The sequence below is a fragment of the Culex quinquefasciatus genome, chromosome 3 (genome assembly GCF_015732765.1).
Source record: "Culex quinquefasciatus strain JHB chromosome 3, VPISU_Cqui_1.0_pri_paternal, whole genome shotgun sequence".
NCBI classification, from domain to species: domain Eukaryota; kingdom Metazoa; phylum Arthropoda; class Insecta; order Diptera; family Culicidae; genus Culex; species Culex quinquefasciatus.
The window spans coordinates 2,296,636-2,313,166 of NC_051863.1; the positions used below are offsets into that span (position 1 = coordinate 2,296,636).

The 16,531-nt window shown below is 35.2% G+C and overlaps 1 protein-coding gene across 2 annotated transcripts in view; it reads right to left on the reverse strand.

The window, feature by feature from the left end:
• The window catches only part of LOC6048806 (nephrin), a 249,070-nt gene that overhangs the window by 75,520 nt on the left and 157,019 nt on the right, over positions 1–16,531 (reverse strand). For both annotated transcript variants that reach the window (XM_038260505.1, XM_038260504.1), the window contains exons 3-4: positions 14,361–14,502; positions 4,109–4,255 (exon numbers count right to left, since the gene is read on the reverse strand). In XM_038260505.1, coding sequence (XP_038116433.1) covers positions 4,109–4,255; positions 14,361–14,502 — 289 coding nt within the window. The remainder of the gene's footprint in view (positions 1–4,108; positions 4,256–14,360; positions 14,503–16,531) is intronic.

Here is a 16,531-nt window from a genome sequence, read left to right on the forward strand (position 1 = left end):
CAAAACAAATATTTTTTCGAGAAACTTCAAAATTTTAATGAAAATTTAAGTTTAACCAGCTGAAAACCAGTTAAAATGCAATTTCCCGCGTTTATAATCATATTTAGCATGTTTGAACTACTTTGAAAATATTTAAAATTTTCATGAAATACCAATGCACAGTGGTCCGAAACCGAATTCTAGCGTGACAAAATTGGTAGCGACCACACGTTAAGATTTAGAGTTTTGGTGTCTTCGGGACAAATGATCAGGGTCAATAGGGGCATCTTTTAATATGGTGGACATTGGGGTGGTCCAAATTTTAGGGTGGTTCAGAATTTTTATTTTGGCGGGATGACGAGATAGCGCTTTGGTGTCTTCAGAAAAGTTGTAGGGAACACCATTCTGAGTAACTTTGCTCAAGAGCACAAAGCTCTATCTTTAAACGGGAAGTTTCTAGAGCCATTTTTGTAATTAAGGTTGAGGTGTTGATGAAAAAATGAGTTTTTTGAATTTTTCAAATCAGGCTTATGTTGTAGCGAGATAGTGTCTTCTAGACATTTGTAGAGCTTATTAAAACACACATTTATCTTCCAAGAGAGCGAAAATCGGACCTTCTAAACGAAAGTTATAGCCAAAATACGACGAAAAAGCCGCCATTTTGAAATGTGAATAACTTGAAAAGGTGGTGGAGTTTGACCTCACTCTTAGAAGCATCTGAAAGTACACATTCTAGAGTACATGTGCTGAAAATATCTCGGAGGTCTTTTTTGTTTAACTCATTTAATCTCAATTTGGAAATGAGCATTTTGAAATCGTTTTTTACCCATAACTTTTGATAGAATTGACCAAAATTCCTTTTTCAAGAATAAAAATGTTTGTTTGAAGAGCTCTACAATTGTCTAGAAGATCTCAAAAATGTACAAAATGATCTAGTGGTTGTAATAGAAGAAACAAGATTTAGCTGAAATATTTCAGGAATCAACAAAATAATTAAATTTATTCCTGAAATATTTCAGCTAAAACTTGTTTCTTTTATTACAACCACTAGATCATTTTGTACATTTTTGGTCCCTTCTAGACAATTGTGGAACTTTTAATTCTTGGAAAACGAATTTTGATTCTTGGAAAACGAATTTTGATCAATTCTATCAAAAGTTATGGGCAAAAAACGATTTCAAAATGCTCATTTCCAAATTGAGATTAAAAAGACCTCCGAGATATTTTCAGCACATGTACTCTAGAATGTGTACTTTCAGATGCTTCTAAGAGTGAGGTCAAACTCCACCACCTTTTCAAGTTATTCACATTTCAAAATGGCGGCTTTTTCGTCGTATTTTGGCTATAACTTTCGTTTAGAAGGTCCGATTTTCGCTCTCTTGGAAGATAAATGTGTGTTTTAATAAGCTCTACAAATGTCTAGAAGACACTATCTCGCTACAACATAAGCCTGATTTGAAAAATTCAAAAACTCATTTTTCATCAACACCTCAACCTTAATTACAAAAATGGCTCTAGAAACTTCCCGTTTAAAGATAGAGCTTTGTGCTCTTGAGCAAAGTTACTCAGAATGGTGTTCCCTACAACTTTTCTGAAGACACCAAAGCGCTATCTCGTCATCCCGCCAAAATAAAAATTCTGAACCACCCTAAAATTTGGACCACCCCAATGTCCACCATATTAAAAGATGCCCCTATTGACCCTGATCATTTGTCCCGAAGACACCAAAACTCTAAATCTTAACGTGTGGTCGCTACCAATTTTGTCACGCTAGAATTCGGTTTCGGACCACTGTGCAATGTACAGTAGGGTGGGTACGTTTTTCTAAAAGTCTGGTTGACTGGTTGGTCTGGTTTAACTGGTTGGACTGCTGGTTCGACGTGGAAGCGCTGATACATAAATAAATTAAAATTGTTTGCAGTGTTCTTTTGTAAAACAGTAATGCAATGTGATTTTTTTCCTGCAATTTACAAAAACTACATTTTCGAATAGGCAAATGTCAAGATTTGCGGCCACATAATATTTTTTTGTTTTTTTTTTATTATTTTCTTCAAATTTTGTATGGGTCTTATTGACGACCAACAAAGCTAAATTACGTCCTTGGTTCGACTACTTAGTTCCATGTTAACTTAACAGCTGCTCTTGTAAAAGGCATCTAAATATTCTAAAAACTGTATGTTGAGAACGGAATTTTGGTGTCTATTTCATAAAACTCAACTATTTTTTCGCTTCGTTTTTTAACACAAAAAAAATATTTTTAAGGCAAAAACTTGGAAATTTTGGAAAAATAAAAACACAAGAATTAAAATTATTTGACAATGCTGCCACATTTATTAAAAACTAAACTTGATAATAAGATTTCGCAAACATTCTGCAATTTTTAGTTTTTCCGTTCTTAAAGTGTTCATGGCTGCCCCAAAATGGAAAAATATTAACAATTTGTTTTGAAAGTTTTGAAGATTGACCTCTAGTAGCTGTAAAACAGCAATGAAAAGTAAAAATTAGGTGTTTTGGTTAGCACAGAAAAGCACTAAACTTTTAATTTTTTTAGCAACTACTATTTTCATCGATAAAAATCAGCACTTCAAAATATTCAAAATATTTCTCATCATAAAGATAAAAAATACATATCAACGTCAATTTTTATTTAAATATCTTTGAAATTTCATTGAAATAGCTCTGAAATCAACTGAAAGTCTGCGCAGAATAAGACATTAAAAATTTTTTGGTTAATTTTTTTTGTCTAGGTTTTCGATATTTTCATTAAAAAAACCCGATTTTTTTCAAGGAATCCTCCTAAACTAGTCCCCTAAAACATATAAAAAAAATCAAAATTAAAAAACGTTTTTTGGAAATTCAACTTTCAGTGATAAAAAGTAAAAATAAAAAAATCTGATTATTTTTCCCTAAAACTATTTTTTTCCCGAAAGTTCCGAATCAAAACCTACAACTTTGCCGAAGAAACCAAATCGATCTGAAAATCCCTTCACATATTTAGATACCCATTTTAAATGACAAGCCTCCAAAATGGTACGGAAAAGAACTAATGATGCAAAATTGCAAAAAGGAATGGTATTTCGCTTTGTAAAACGGTTTATTCCGTTTTTTTCTAAATATGTATTAATTAAATCGAACTAAAAAAAGAGAAATGTATAACATTAATTGTGTTGAATGCTTCCATGACTATTAGGCGTTACGAATATTTTTCAAAACCCCAAATAGGAAGGCCGAAGTACCCCAACGGATTCCGAAATATCTCCGGTAAAAGTGGACCATATTTGTCCCCTATCTGACAGTTAAAAATATAGAAAAATCTGGATCTTTTGCAACTGGAAGCATCCAAATTGGTCAATTCTGCCAAATGTTATAAAATTTTTAAGAAAAAAAAATAGTGGTCAAATGACTACCCGAGCGTTTGATTGTTAATAAATTAAGTCAGAATAGAAAAAGAATGTTCTGAAAAATTTGCCAAAAAAATCCAAGTGATAAAATTCAAGATAACTTACTCTGTGTATATGAGTGTATATGACTACCTACTTAGAATTACCTGCCCGAGCAGACGGAAATAACTTGGGAATAACATTTTTTGATATTTGAAATTACTAGGCCAACAACATTTTATGTTATTTATAACAAGATTTGTTATTCGTCGTTTTGATTTTTTTTGTTATTGGATTGTTATTGTAATAACAGACAAATAACATTTTTAGTTATTCTTCGAAAAAATCTTTGTTATTATTTTTTTGTTATTTTAACAAGTAATCCGACCGTCCCAATAACAGTTGGAGGTATTCTTCCATAATAAAAAATGTTATTCCAAAGTTGTTTTGGCTTTCAACCAATATCAGACCAATAACAAATTTGGTTATGATAACATAAACTGTTATTAATCCCTTATGCAAAAATGGATTTTACAAGAAGATTCCTTAACACTTTCTGTTATTTTAAAGTATGTGTTATTGAAATTGCATGAATTTTGTTATTACCGTCTGCCCGGGTGTAGCAAACAAGTTGAACAGCAGTTGTTTCAACCGTTGTCTAGCTTAAAGTACTTAAGCAGTGGTTACTAAACCTGTTGTCCAACAAGTTTGCCACCTGAATATATTGATTAGGTTTACTTTGTACTGACCTGTACAAGCCGGCATCCTCCTGCTTGACGTTCTTTATCCGGAGCGCCGGCGGGTTGTTCTCGTAGTAGAAGTACGCCTTCGACTTGAGGACGGCCTCGTCTGACCAGTGAATCGCCTGCTGCAAACTTTTACCCCGGGCGTCAAATCTGTAACAAAAAGAAGATTTTAAGGAAAGGATAGAGCGTGATAATTTGTGTGGGTTGATAGTTTTTGTGGCGAAGTTTAAGCTTTCTCGTACTGGGTGCTAATTTTGGGGAAGAATGTGAAGGATAGAAAAGACAAGGGTGCACCAAGGTTTGTTGAGTTCCAAGATAAACAACTGAGGTCGATATTTGCCTCGGGGGAAAGAAAATGTCTGAGCTCGAGTGTGGTTTATGTATGGGATTTTTGCGTCCTTAAAAGCTATTTTTAGAATTTTGTGAAGATTTTGTTTACCACCAGCGAAAAATAAGCCCTTCAAAGTGCTTCGAGCCAGCAAACCGAAAACCACTGTTTACTTCCATAATCTATTTGCAGATCAATTCGCGAGGAATCTTGACGCGAACATCCTCTGCGGAACGAGCTATTTGATTGACATTCAAATCTCGACGCTCCGACTTTCCCGGCACGTCTCCGGCCGGCCTCGTCACGCTGACTGGCAAAGAAACATCAAAGTGCGCCTTCGAAGTCGGCAGCTGCCAACTCTCCCAGCAGCCTGTTGTGAATCAAAGGCAAAACGGCTTCCTTCCGGCGCGCAATCAAATTCCGAAACGAAAATTGGAAAGCTTTATTTGGGAGAGAAACGCACCTCGTCATCACCACGAGGCACCAACTGGTTGTCTGGTCCTTATCAAACACAGTAGAGCCACCAGATAACCCACACAAACACACAGCAATAAATAAACTCCAACTCAAACTAGCAAAAGCAGTAGCAGCTTCTCCATCTGTGAAATGGCTTAATGTCACGTCACGTTGAGCCAGTCTGTCTAAGCAGCGAACGTCTAATCATAATTTATGAATTTGCCAAAATCGTCCTCGTCCCGGCAGCAGCTATTTCATTACTGATGTATTTAGTCCTTTGGCGTGGGCGCGCGCGCGCGTGTTGACTCATGAAAGGATACAACATTTGGAAATAACCCTCCACCCACGTAGAGAGGCACAGAGTTGACGAGGACATATTAGTCGAACGAAGCGTCACTTGAACGGACGAGTTTTGCGAGTGTCGGGTGTGACATCGACTTTGTTTTGCTTCGGATGATGTAACAGAGGAAAGTGTGTTGTGTGTGAATAAATGATTTTTTGTAATTTCCGGATGTGCTGGATTTGGAGTTCCTGGAAAAGCTATTTTGCTGCAACTGATTTTGAAGAACATGAAGAAAAAATCAGATTCTAAGATGGTGGATGCCACAATGTTTTTATCCTGAACAAAAATTTTGTTTTAAAAAAGGACCGATTATTCTGTTAATACAGGCATGACCAATACGGAACATTAGCTGAATATAGTCACTTCTTTGACTAGAAGCCAACATGCCAACATTAGACATCATCTGACGAAAGGGATCGTTTAGCCAACGGGTTACGATTTTGTCTCGGCCTTCAGGCTTATCGACCTTCAGAACATCTGCTTCCTGGTCCAAGTAAGGGTTGCAGGAGATGTGGAGTGAAGAATGATTTTGCGGTGTTGCAGAATTCAACGTCATTATCTTTTAAGCAATATGTTTTTTCTAGATTCAAGTTCTAAAAAAATATCGATTTGATGTCTTTGGCAATGTTGAAGGTATGGATAAGGACTACACTAAAAAATGTCATTCATATCATATCATATTTTTGTCATTTTTGTCATTATTGTCATTTTTGTCATTATTGTCATTTTTGTAATTTTTGTAATTTTTGTAATTTTTGTAATTTTTGTAATTTTTGTAATTTTTGTAATTTTTGTAATTTTTGTAATTTTTGTAATTTTTGTAATTTTTGTAATTTTTGTAATTTTTGTAATTTTTGTAATTTTTGTATTTTTTGTAATTTTTGTAATTTTTGTAATTTTTGTAATTTTTGTAATTTTTGTCATTTTTGTCATTTTTGTCATTTTTGTCATTTTAGTCTCTAGAACTTGATTTGCAAAGCAAACACTATTTTTATTTATTTATTTGTTGATATGTTATAAGGAACATCAAATGCCAACTTTTCAGAACTTTCCATAACGGGCAAAACATTTTTGACCGAGTTATGAATTTTTGAATCAGTTTTGATTTTTTCAAAAAAATTTAATATTGGTCGCAAACATTATTCAACTGCATTTTTTGGAATAAAATTTAATTTGTAATAAAAAAGCACTTTAGAGCTAAAAAAGCACTTCAACACTTTTTTGGATATAGTGTACCGTTTCCAAGTTCTAGCCATTTTAGGTTACTTTTAAGAAAATAGTCGCATTTATTATTTTTTTTAACAAGTGCCCATGTTTGCACACTTTAAAAATAAAAGCTGAGAAAATTCTCTATATTTAGCTTATTAAAACTTTGTTGATACGACTCCCAACTAAAAAAAGAGTCAACAATGTTTTAACAACAAAACAAAGGTAAAAATATTCAAAAACAAATCACCCCCTTAAATGATTTACAGAACTGGAATGTTCGAAAAAAAAAAACAGAATGGTTTTTTTATGGAAACTAATTAATTTTCAAAGATCTGTCCATGATGAAAAGAATGCAAAAACTTTTAGAAATTAATTAAGTCATCTTTAAAAAAAGGTCCAAAGAACTGAGCGTTTGTGAAAGAATGCAAAAAGCACAGATTATTTTTTTGCTGAGAAACTCATTCATGGGCTTGTTAAAAAGAACGTAAAAACTTGTTTTTCAACTCAATGTTTAATCTAATTTTGTTTTCTTTTTGAACTCGATTCATTTTTGATGAACTGGACGGTCATGTTTGAAAATAAGTTTGAAATCATAACATTTTTTAGAGAATTATTTTCTAAGAATTGTAAATCGTACAAAGGCCAGGTCATGTTTGAAAGAATGCTAAAACTACTGAAATTATGTTTTGTTGTTGAGAAACCAATTTATTTAAAAGAATGCAAGAACACCCAGAAATAAATAAAATCATCAACAATCTTGAATATTGTCCAAAAAAATATCCATGGAAATATCGCGCAAAAATTTGATAATTTTTTTTTCGCGATTTTGATTTTTTTTCATTCGATTAAATTTCCATTCGGAGAAACTACTTTTGGAGAAATTGTCCAGTACCCGTTTAGATGACCGAAAATGTCATGTTTTGAGCTGTGACACAAGGTCATCAAAATTGTTTTGCCCTAGGTACACATTTTATTCAAAGTTTTTTGTCATCCCCCAACCCCGTCCAAAGTTGATCAGGGAGCAAAAAAGTATTAAAAACTGTCAATGTCAAATTAGCTGAAATCAATTGGAAATGTATTACCTTGCATTTAGAATTATTTTTAACATGTTTGGGTTTCATCAAAAATCCTTTGATTTTTTGAAAATTTTCCGTAAGCAGTACCATATAAAGTTTTTTTTCGTAAAATCTTAATTTTTTTGTTGATTAATGGTTTCATAACAACTGAACTAGTGTAAAAAGCATTTTTTAACAACTTTTTCGTTCATATTTTGAGACTTTGGCTTGTTATTTCAATTTTTAAATTTTTTTTTGCCCTCCCTCTCAGTGTGTATGGAGTCACTGACTAGAATTTTACGTTATGAATAAAAAAAATAGGAATAAAACTTAAAGTCTGGAATCATATTTCTTCAATACTGAAATTTTAATTGTAATTTAACAATTCATTGTCACTCTAAGATTTTTTTTACCGAAATCGTTATTTGAAAAATCGTTAAAGTTCAGATCGGTAAACCATCTGTCAAAATGAATAAAATTTTACCGAATTTTGGTTGTACGGTGAACAAAAATGAATTTCATTGCCTAATTTCGGTAAGTTTTTACCGAATTCAGTAATTCTCAATTTACCGAAATGTTCAGCAGTAGAAAATTCGGCAAACTTTTCCGAATTCGATAAAAAAATCTAAGTGTGTTTGATTTTAAAACATAAAATCATTATTTGCATTCTGAATCCAAAATATCAGCTTAGTGTAGGGGGGAGTGGGGAGACTTGATCCCCTTTTTTTGTATCGCACATAACTCTGTCAATTTCTCACAAAACTATGATCTTTTTGCATGAATTGAAAGCTTAAACATTCAACTATGTTTGGCTGATAAGGGTATTTCATCAGATAAACTCTTCGAATCATGCCAAGCGTTTCAAAATAATATTTAAAACCGGCGTTTTCAAAATGTTGGGGGTAATTTGATCCCCCTTTCAACATTTTGAAGAAATCTTAAGTAAAATGTTCTTTTTCATCCAAACTTTTTATTTTCTATAAGTTACGGCAATTTCACATTAAACCTGTACGTTTGTGTTCAAAATATAACAAGTATAGCATGCAAAATATTTAAAAACTTAAAATTATCTTTTTTAGACCAAAATTGAGCATGTTTACAAAAGCTGGTAATTTTTGTTTACAAAACTTTTGAAAATGGTTCAAACTGCAGTAAGTTATGTACAACTATACTAAAGGAAACTATGTACAAAAACCCAGCGTAAGGGTTCACAGAAAAAAATCAATTCTTGAAACCGTGAAGTCAGTTCACGATTATGAGAACTACGAAGGAATATATTCACGTGTATGGTGCAAATGCACCATACTCATGAATAAATTCCTTCGTGGATCTCACATTCGTGAACTTAATTCACGATTACGGGAATTGCTTTTTTTCTGTGTTTTGGAGTTGAGATGTTTATCAAACAATTCATGTATATAAAATATATTTTTTTATAATTTTTGAGTCTTTTCTATACTTATCAAAACAAATAAAAAAATCTCTTGGAAGTTTTTTGAAGCACTTCTTAGAAACATGTGTGTAACTCAATCTAAACATTTTTTTAATTTTTTTCTTTGTTTTCTACAATGAGTTTAAGTCAATTAAGCACAACTTTATAGAACAAAGCTAATTGTTTTACCCACATGCTGACGAGATGCAGGCTTGGGATCAAGTCTCCCCGGGGATCAAGTCGCTCCACTCTCCCCTAAGCTAACATACACCTAAGTAGAGTGTTCAAGTAAAAATATGCGTCTGATTGAGTTACTCAACTCTCAGAAGAAACCATATTTTCATATCTATCCATTATGTCGAAGACATATTTAGAAACGCTTTCCATCGCTTGATGCCATCAGGTCGTCTAATTTATGTGTACTGACTGTGCCGAAGCACAGGACATCTCCCTGTCAGCTAGTTATTTATGTAAGCAGCATCCCACAAAGTACTCCCGGGAGAAGCTCTTGGCATTCCGCAGCTTAAAATGTCACTCAATGTTCGTTAATCCAATTCCGGTGGCATCTTCTCCGCCGTCGTCAGTCGTTACGATAAGGTCACGCACATTTGTTTAACAATCAATTTGCTGTCGGTGACCTCCCCCGCCTGGTCGCTTCTCGCTGGTCAAATAAACAAACTGCCATCGTCGGGCAGGCGGCAGTTATCTCCGACAGTCGTTGTCATCTTTCGACGCCGTGTGCGGTTTTTGGACGACGGTTTCCGACGACGAATGGCTGGCAGGTCGATATTGTTATTCAAATCGGGCAAATTAAATCTGCATACCGTCGCCAGGCCTCCGTCCCGAATCTGATGACGGCGATGCTAATGCTGCTCGCCTGTCTGCCGAATTGACGTATTTTTCCTGCCGAGATTCGATTATCTCTTCGGCACGGGAGGCAATGGGAAAATCATTCCGATTTGCGAGGGACGGTGGCAGAATCGTACCAGAGAACTGTTTATTGCGCTTTTTCCGTCGAGATGATGATCTTTGAGCGATGCTGGCTCCAAGATTGACTCCGCTTCAGTTGGGCTGGCGGCGACGTCGGTGCGCGTAGATTCTGCAGTTGGCATTTGTGACGAGCGCGGAATCTGTGTCCCGCTTTGCAAATCGTATTCAAATTAGTCGTTATTAGAGCCATTTAGAATACCAACCAAAAGGGACCTAATTTAAAAAAAAAATATTTTTCATCGAAACTTATTTCTTTTTGTTTATTATTATTTAGAATAATAATAAAAAAATGCTGCATTTTTTGTAATAAACTTGAATCAGTTTTCTTTGCATGATTAAAGTATTTTTACTCAATATTTGAGAATGATAAAATATGTTTCGAAATAAGTTTCTCTCCAACACACCGTATAACTATCCAGGGAACACTCACAAGAAATTTGAAGAAGCTATGGAAGGGGATGTCAATTTGGCAAACCTCCGATGGGTATTGAAGCACTTCGTCCGATGCACATGACCTGCTTTTCCCAAAGTTCTGGAAGAGCGCTCAGGTCAAAACGTCAGCACCACTTTGCTCCCCCCAGGGGCGAATGATGAGTATAGGGTAAGGGCTAAAGTTTTGCATATATTGCACCTTAATTAATTTCTGCCCATTTCCGGCAGTTTGGAAGCATTGGCCCGAGGCAAAAGTTCATCTGCCTCCAGGGCGTGAACGATGGCAGTTCAAAGTTTGAACAAACGGCTATTAGTGCACCCCCTCGGCCCCCCGCAACTCAGAGATTCACTCCAAGTGAACGGAAGAAGCTGCTGGACTCGAATACAGAGTGCTCTGAAGTGTAAACTCTGTACACAAACAAGCACATCAAGCGCTAGCATAAACAAATAAATAAACTTCGGGTGCCATCACAAGGTTTGCTCCTCGGCACGAGATGAAAGTGGGGGATGCTGCTGGTGAGAAGTGTGGTGTTGGACAAACCTCAAACATCTTCACACGTCATTGAAGTAGGGAGCTCGGAACTTTTCAGATTACATTTGCACAATGTGTGTGACGGATGGAACCAGAATTTGATTGTTTCGAATTGTACTCTACCATCTATGCAGACAACGTTTCAGCACATTCGGGGTGCTTCTCCTCTTTTTGAGTGGATTGCTAGAGCAAATTTGAAAAGATTTGGTAAAACAAACAAACAACACACACACACACACCCTCTCCCGTTTGTTTGAGTCCATGTCTGTGGGGCCAACAACAAAGGAAAAAGAGTCCGTAAACGCAATTGTTCTTCAAAGGAACTGCTATTTCGGATGGTGATGGAGCAGCTTGTGTTGTAACACTGGGAAGCTTTTGTACTAGCTTCTTTGTACTCTGTACGATTCAAGAAGATTTGGGATCATCATTTGTAACGGATTAACAGCTCTTCATACAACTGTTTGAAAGTTAATCATACAGGGCACATTGTAAATTCTTTGTGTGAACAGTGGCCAAAAAAACAATCCTTGGTTGATGGGAAACGACTGGTGTTTCTTTTATTTTGATGATCTTTGAAGAACTAAAAAGGGACCTTGTATACCACAGTCAAGGATGGTGCAAAATCTGTTATTGAATTATGAATTTATAAAATAAATTAAATTAATTGAATAATGGCAAGGATGGCCAAACAAAAGTTCAAAAATCATTTTTAGATGTCAAATTAAATTTGCAATCTATACTGGATTAGGCTTTTATCTAAGTTGTATGATTTTCCAAATCTCTGAATAGCGAAAGTAACCAAACGAAACAGCAGTGCTACATATACTATTTTTGAAAAGTCAAAAAAAAAAAAACCCTACAATTTTCTTATGTTAACAATGAGGATTGGACGCATTGTCATTTTTGTCATTTTTGTCATTTTTGTCATTTTTGTCATTTTTGTCATTTTTCTTATTTTTGTCATTTTTCTTTTTTTTGACATTTTTCTTATTTTTCTTATTTTTGTCATTTTTATCATTTTTATCATTTTTATCTTTTTTGTCATTTTTGTCATTTTTGTCATTTTTGTCATTTTTGTCATTTTTGTCATTTTTGTCATTTTTGTCATTTTTGTCATTTTTGTCATTTTTGTCATTTTTGTCATTTTTGTCATTTTTGTCATTTTTGTCATTTTTGTCATTTTTGTCATTTTTGTCATTTTTGTCATTTTTGTCATTTTTGTCATTTTTGTCATTTTTGTCATTTTTGTCATTTTTGTCATTTTTGTCATTTTTGTCATTTTTGTCATTTTTGTCATTTTTGTCATTTTTGTCATTTTTGTCATTTTTGTCATTTTTGTCATTTTTGTCATTTTTGTCATTTTTGTCATTTTTGTCATTTTTGTCATTTTTGTCATTTTTGTCATTTTTGTAATTTTTGTCATTTTTGTCATTTTTGTTGAGGTAATTTGGTTAGTATGGCAATTTTGAATCAGCCAACACGACGTAAAAATTTTATCTCGAGGAACGTGACTTGATGATTTCATCATATTTTATCATATTTTCTTTACAAGTGCTGACAAGTTGAACTTTTCAGCACTCAAGTGGATGCTGTAAAGTACATTTCAGTATTGTAAATTTTGGCAATGCATTCGAGAATACCAGAAAAAGTTTGGAAAAATATTCAACTTTGTTGATCGATCTTTACAGCAAAATAACATTCTGATTTATTTCAAAATATTTCAATGAATATTTTCAAGATTTTTATGAAAAATCTTCTTTCAAATCAGCATTTTTCTCACATGAAACTTAAAGCTCCCCCTCTTCAAGTGACACTTTTCACACTATTTTGCCAGTGCTTTAGCTTTTTCGAACCACAGAGCCAGAGCTGAGGTACAGTCATCCCACATATTCGGAACGGTTTCCAGATCGGCCAATGTTCAAAAAATCATAGCAAATCGCAAAATTTTTACCTTCATTTGAAAGCTTTTCTTGCGATCGTTCGAATGCTGTATCGAACATCTGCAAATATTGACTTTTATATGAAGTTTTTGAAGAATTACTTTGACCCTTGAAATCCACAAATTCGGAACACTTTTTTCTTACGAATGTAAACAAACTTTAGATCTCTCCAGGAGTACATATTTATTACCAAATAATTCACTTCACACAGTGAAACCAATGAAACTCAAGCTTAGTGATGTTTAAAATATGGTTTGATAACATTTTTTTGTGAAAATATCAGTTATATTCAAGTGTTCCACGATTGTGGGAGGCACAATAAAATCCCACAAATATGAAACAGGCCATTTGGAGGCAGTGTTTTGCTGCTCTGGACAAAATAGTCTTGGAATGAAGTTTTTTGTTCAAAAAGTACTACTTTTACTAGTGAAATAGCAAGATAATGTCCAAATGAAGGTTCTAAAAATAGTAAGGTCGACAGAAAAGCTACTTTTGGCATGCTATTGACAATTTTTCTTAAAAGTGTTCCAAGTTTGTGGGTGTTCCGAATATGTGGGATGACTGTAGATGTCAGCCGAGGGATCTCCGGTGTGTGTGTGTTCCAGCCAGGACGGTATATTTGTACATCTTTATCACGTGCTCATACGTTGGCACCAAAGTCGATCGATCGGCGGTGCGGTGGGGTTTGATGGAAATTTGCACTTTTCAAATCGATGTGTTGCATCCTCCTGGGGAGCATGGTAATCGTTTGGTGAATTTTGCTCGATTGAAAGTGAGACAGGTTGGCAGATGAGCCACAGAGCTCATGAAAGTAGATGGTCTGATGTGCAAAAGTTTACCCCCAAACAATCTACAATATCGGAGCATTTCTTACAAGGTGCTGTAAGTTTCGCTTAAAGTTGTCTATTTACTTGAGTTAAATTTATTTAGATTGCACTTGAGAGTGAGCACTGTCGTCATCGTCATTTACTGCTGCTGCTGCTCGTGCACCTTTTTTGCATCCAGGCTTGAGGACTTTGCAGACGGGGGAAATTTTTATGCAAACTTTGCCCTCTTGGTCACCTCTCCAGATATCGTTGTCGTCGGAGCGACGACGAATCGCTTTCCCCCGGAGGAAAGTGGTTTTTAAACGCGGCAGCTTTATGGATTTATACCAACCAACTAGAAAAGGATCCGGCTCTGCCTCGCCAAGGCAACATTTCAATTCATTTTATCAGGCCCGTTAGAGTTTCAGCGGGACCCGGAGATACTGAGCGCAAAAGAGTCCACCGAAAACGGCAAGCCCCCGAGGACCGAGGCGGTGTCACCTGGTAAAGCTGGTCGAGTCTTCCTCTGTTAAGGAGAAAAAAGGACACAATCTAGCGCAGAGTCGCCGGTCAAGTGGTGTCCTCTTGAGCCGTTCCGTCGTCTGTGTCCGGCGGCAGGGGAGGCACGTTTGAACGATACTTGAGCGTCAGCATCAGAGCGGCGACAGTCAAAGGAAAAAGAATGACAAACAGCCGAGCGTTGGTCGGTCGGATGGTCGGGTTTGTACTTACGAGTAAATGGGCTTGCTGTTGCCTTCCTTGTACCAGATGACCAGGGTCACCTTGTCGGTCATCATCGTCATCGTCGTTGGCAGCAGATCGCACGGCAGCGATACGTCCAGCCCGACAGCTGTTTGTACTTCAAACAGTGGACCTGGGAAGGAGACAGAAAATGCAGAGATTCGTGAGATTAAGTCGAGCGAGCAGGCAAGCAGCTGACGGGAGTAAGTTGGAGGACCCCGTGAAATGATCTGATTTTACATGCATTTGAATAAATTTTGTTTAACCCTTAACGGGCTAACTTCGGAGCAAATTATCATAAATTATCTGTATTTAAAATATCTCAACAAAACATTGATCGGGATGAAAATTATTAATTGTTGGATTTGCTTGAAACGGTAGCTCCGTGCAGAGAACTTTATTTAAATTACAAAAAAGTGCTATGCAAAAAATTTAAACGACACCGTGTGTGTGTGTGCAACCAACCAAACGGGACCACGCGGTCGCTTCTTGCAAATTGAGTTGTTTTCATGTATTTTAGATTTTACATTCTATACATGCAAATAACTCGCATAGGCATTTGGCAAGTGTTAGCTCTGCCGAGCTTCGGTGACCCATCTCTACGCAGGCTAGCCGTGCGCGAGGTACCTCAGCTTGAATCGACAAGCCCCGCCCTAAAGAACGTTTGCATCCATCGGATTCAAACGTTATTTAACACTTCCGACTCCTTGTCAAATGGACAAAGACCCAGCACGTATATAGTTTGTAGTAATAGTATTTCTAATTCTACCAATCCAAAGGACGAGCGTCTTTGATGTTTCGTTCATGTTTAGAGTTTCAAAAATTCATATTTCCTGAATTTTCTCGTTTCGACAAAAAAAATAATAAAATGACACCGTGCAACTAAATGAGAAACTTCGGATATTGATCTAGTTTGAAAAAATACATTTTACCTTTAAAAATGCCTTTGTGAAAATTGCAAATTTTAATAATTTCACGAGAAACTGCATTTCTAAACTTTTCTTCTAATAAGGACCTATGAGAACCTAAAACCCAAAAGTAAACACTCAGTATACTGCTCTGATACGGCTAAGCGACGTAAGCGACATTTTAAAACGTTGGTGTTTGTGTTTTGAGAACCTAAAAATGCTATTATCTCAATTTTGCGTATTACACAGGGTGGCCAGAAATTGACAAAAACTCGGGAATTTGACTATTGAAAATATTTTAAGTTCAGTTAAAATTCGACAAACTCCTCTTAAGGGGTTACATACATGTAGAAAATCTCAATATTTCATATTTCCGAATATTTATTAAATCCTTTAAAAAGATAAATTCCAATCACTCCAGCAAGTTTCATGAAGATTTGTCATGATATAAACGAGTAGAAGACGATTTGAGTTTAAAGTTTTGCCATGCGCAAAGCGGACTGTCAAACGTTTTTCTCGGAACAACGAGTTGATTTACGGGTGTCACGATATCTCGAGATTGGATGGACCAAATTGGCTAAAATTTGGGGTGAAGATTTGCATGACTAAGTTCGATTTTGAAATTTTTGCTTTTCCAAAAAACACAAAAATCGAAAACTGACGATTTTTTATATGAAAAACACAAAAATCTTTTTTTGAATACACTTTTTTTAAATCGGCCTTCGTCATGCACACGAGACCCGTTAGTTTAGTAAGTCTTCACCAAAATGTTTAGCCAATTTGGTCGAAGCAGTGTTGATATATCGTGGCACCCATTTTTTGAAACTGCTAACTTTAACTTGCTATATCTCAGCAATGATGCAACCAAATGTCTTTAAATTTATGTTGATTATAGTTTAAAATGTTTATGTTTATGTCCTAAAAACAAATTTTAAAAAAATTGAGTGTGTGCCAATACCAACCCTTGACATTTTTGCCGATTTACATGTATGTAACCCCTTAAAGCACTTCAATATGCTATTTTTTTATAAGAATATTATTTTAGTTATTTGAATTTGTGTAATGGACTTAAGCTCCTTGGCTTTTGAGTCCATTTTTTTCTTGAGTTTTCAATGATAATTTTCTTTAACGAACTTGTTTTTGTTTGAATTTCAAAAAAAAAAGTTTCAAAAGTGTGCATCATATTTCAAAAATTAACAAAGCAGTATTTTTATTTATCTTTGAAACGTTTTTAATGAATGTATTTAAAATATT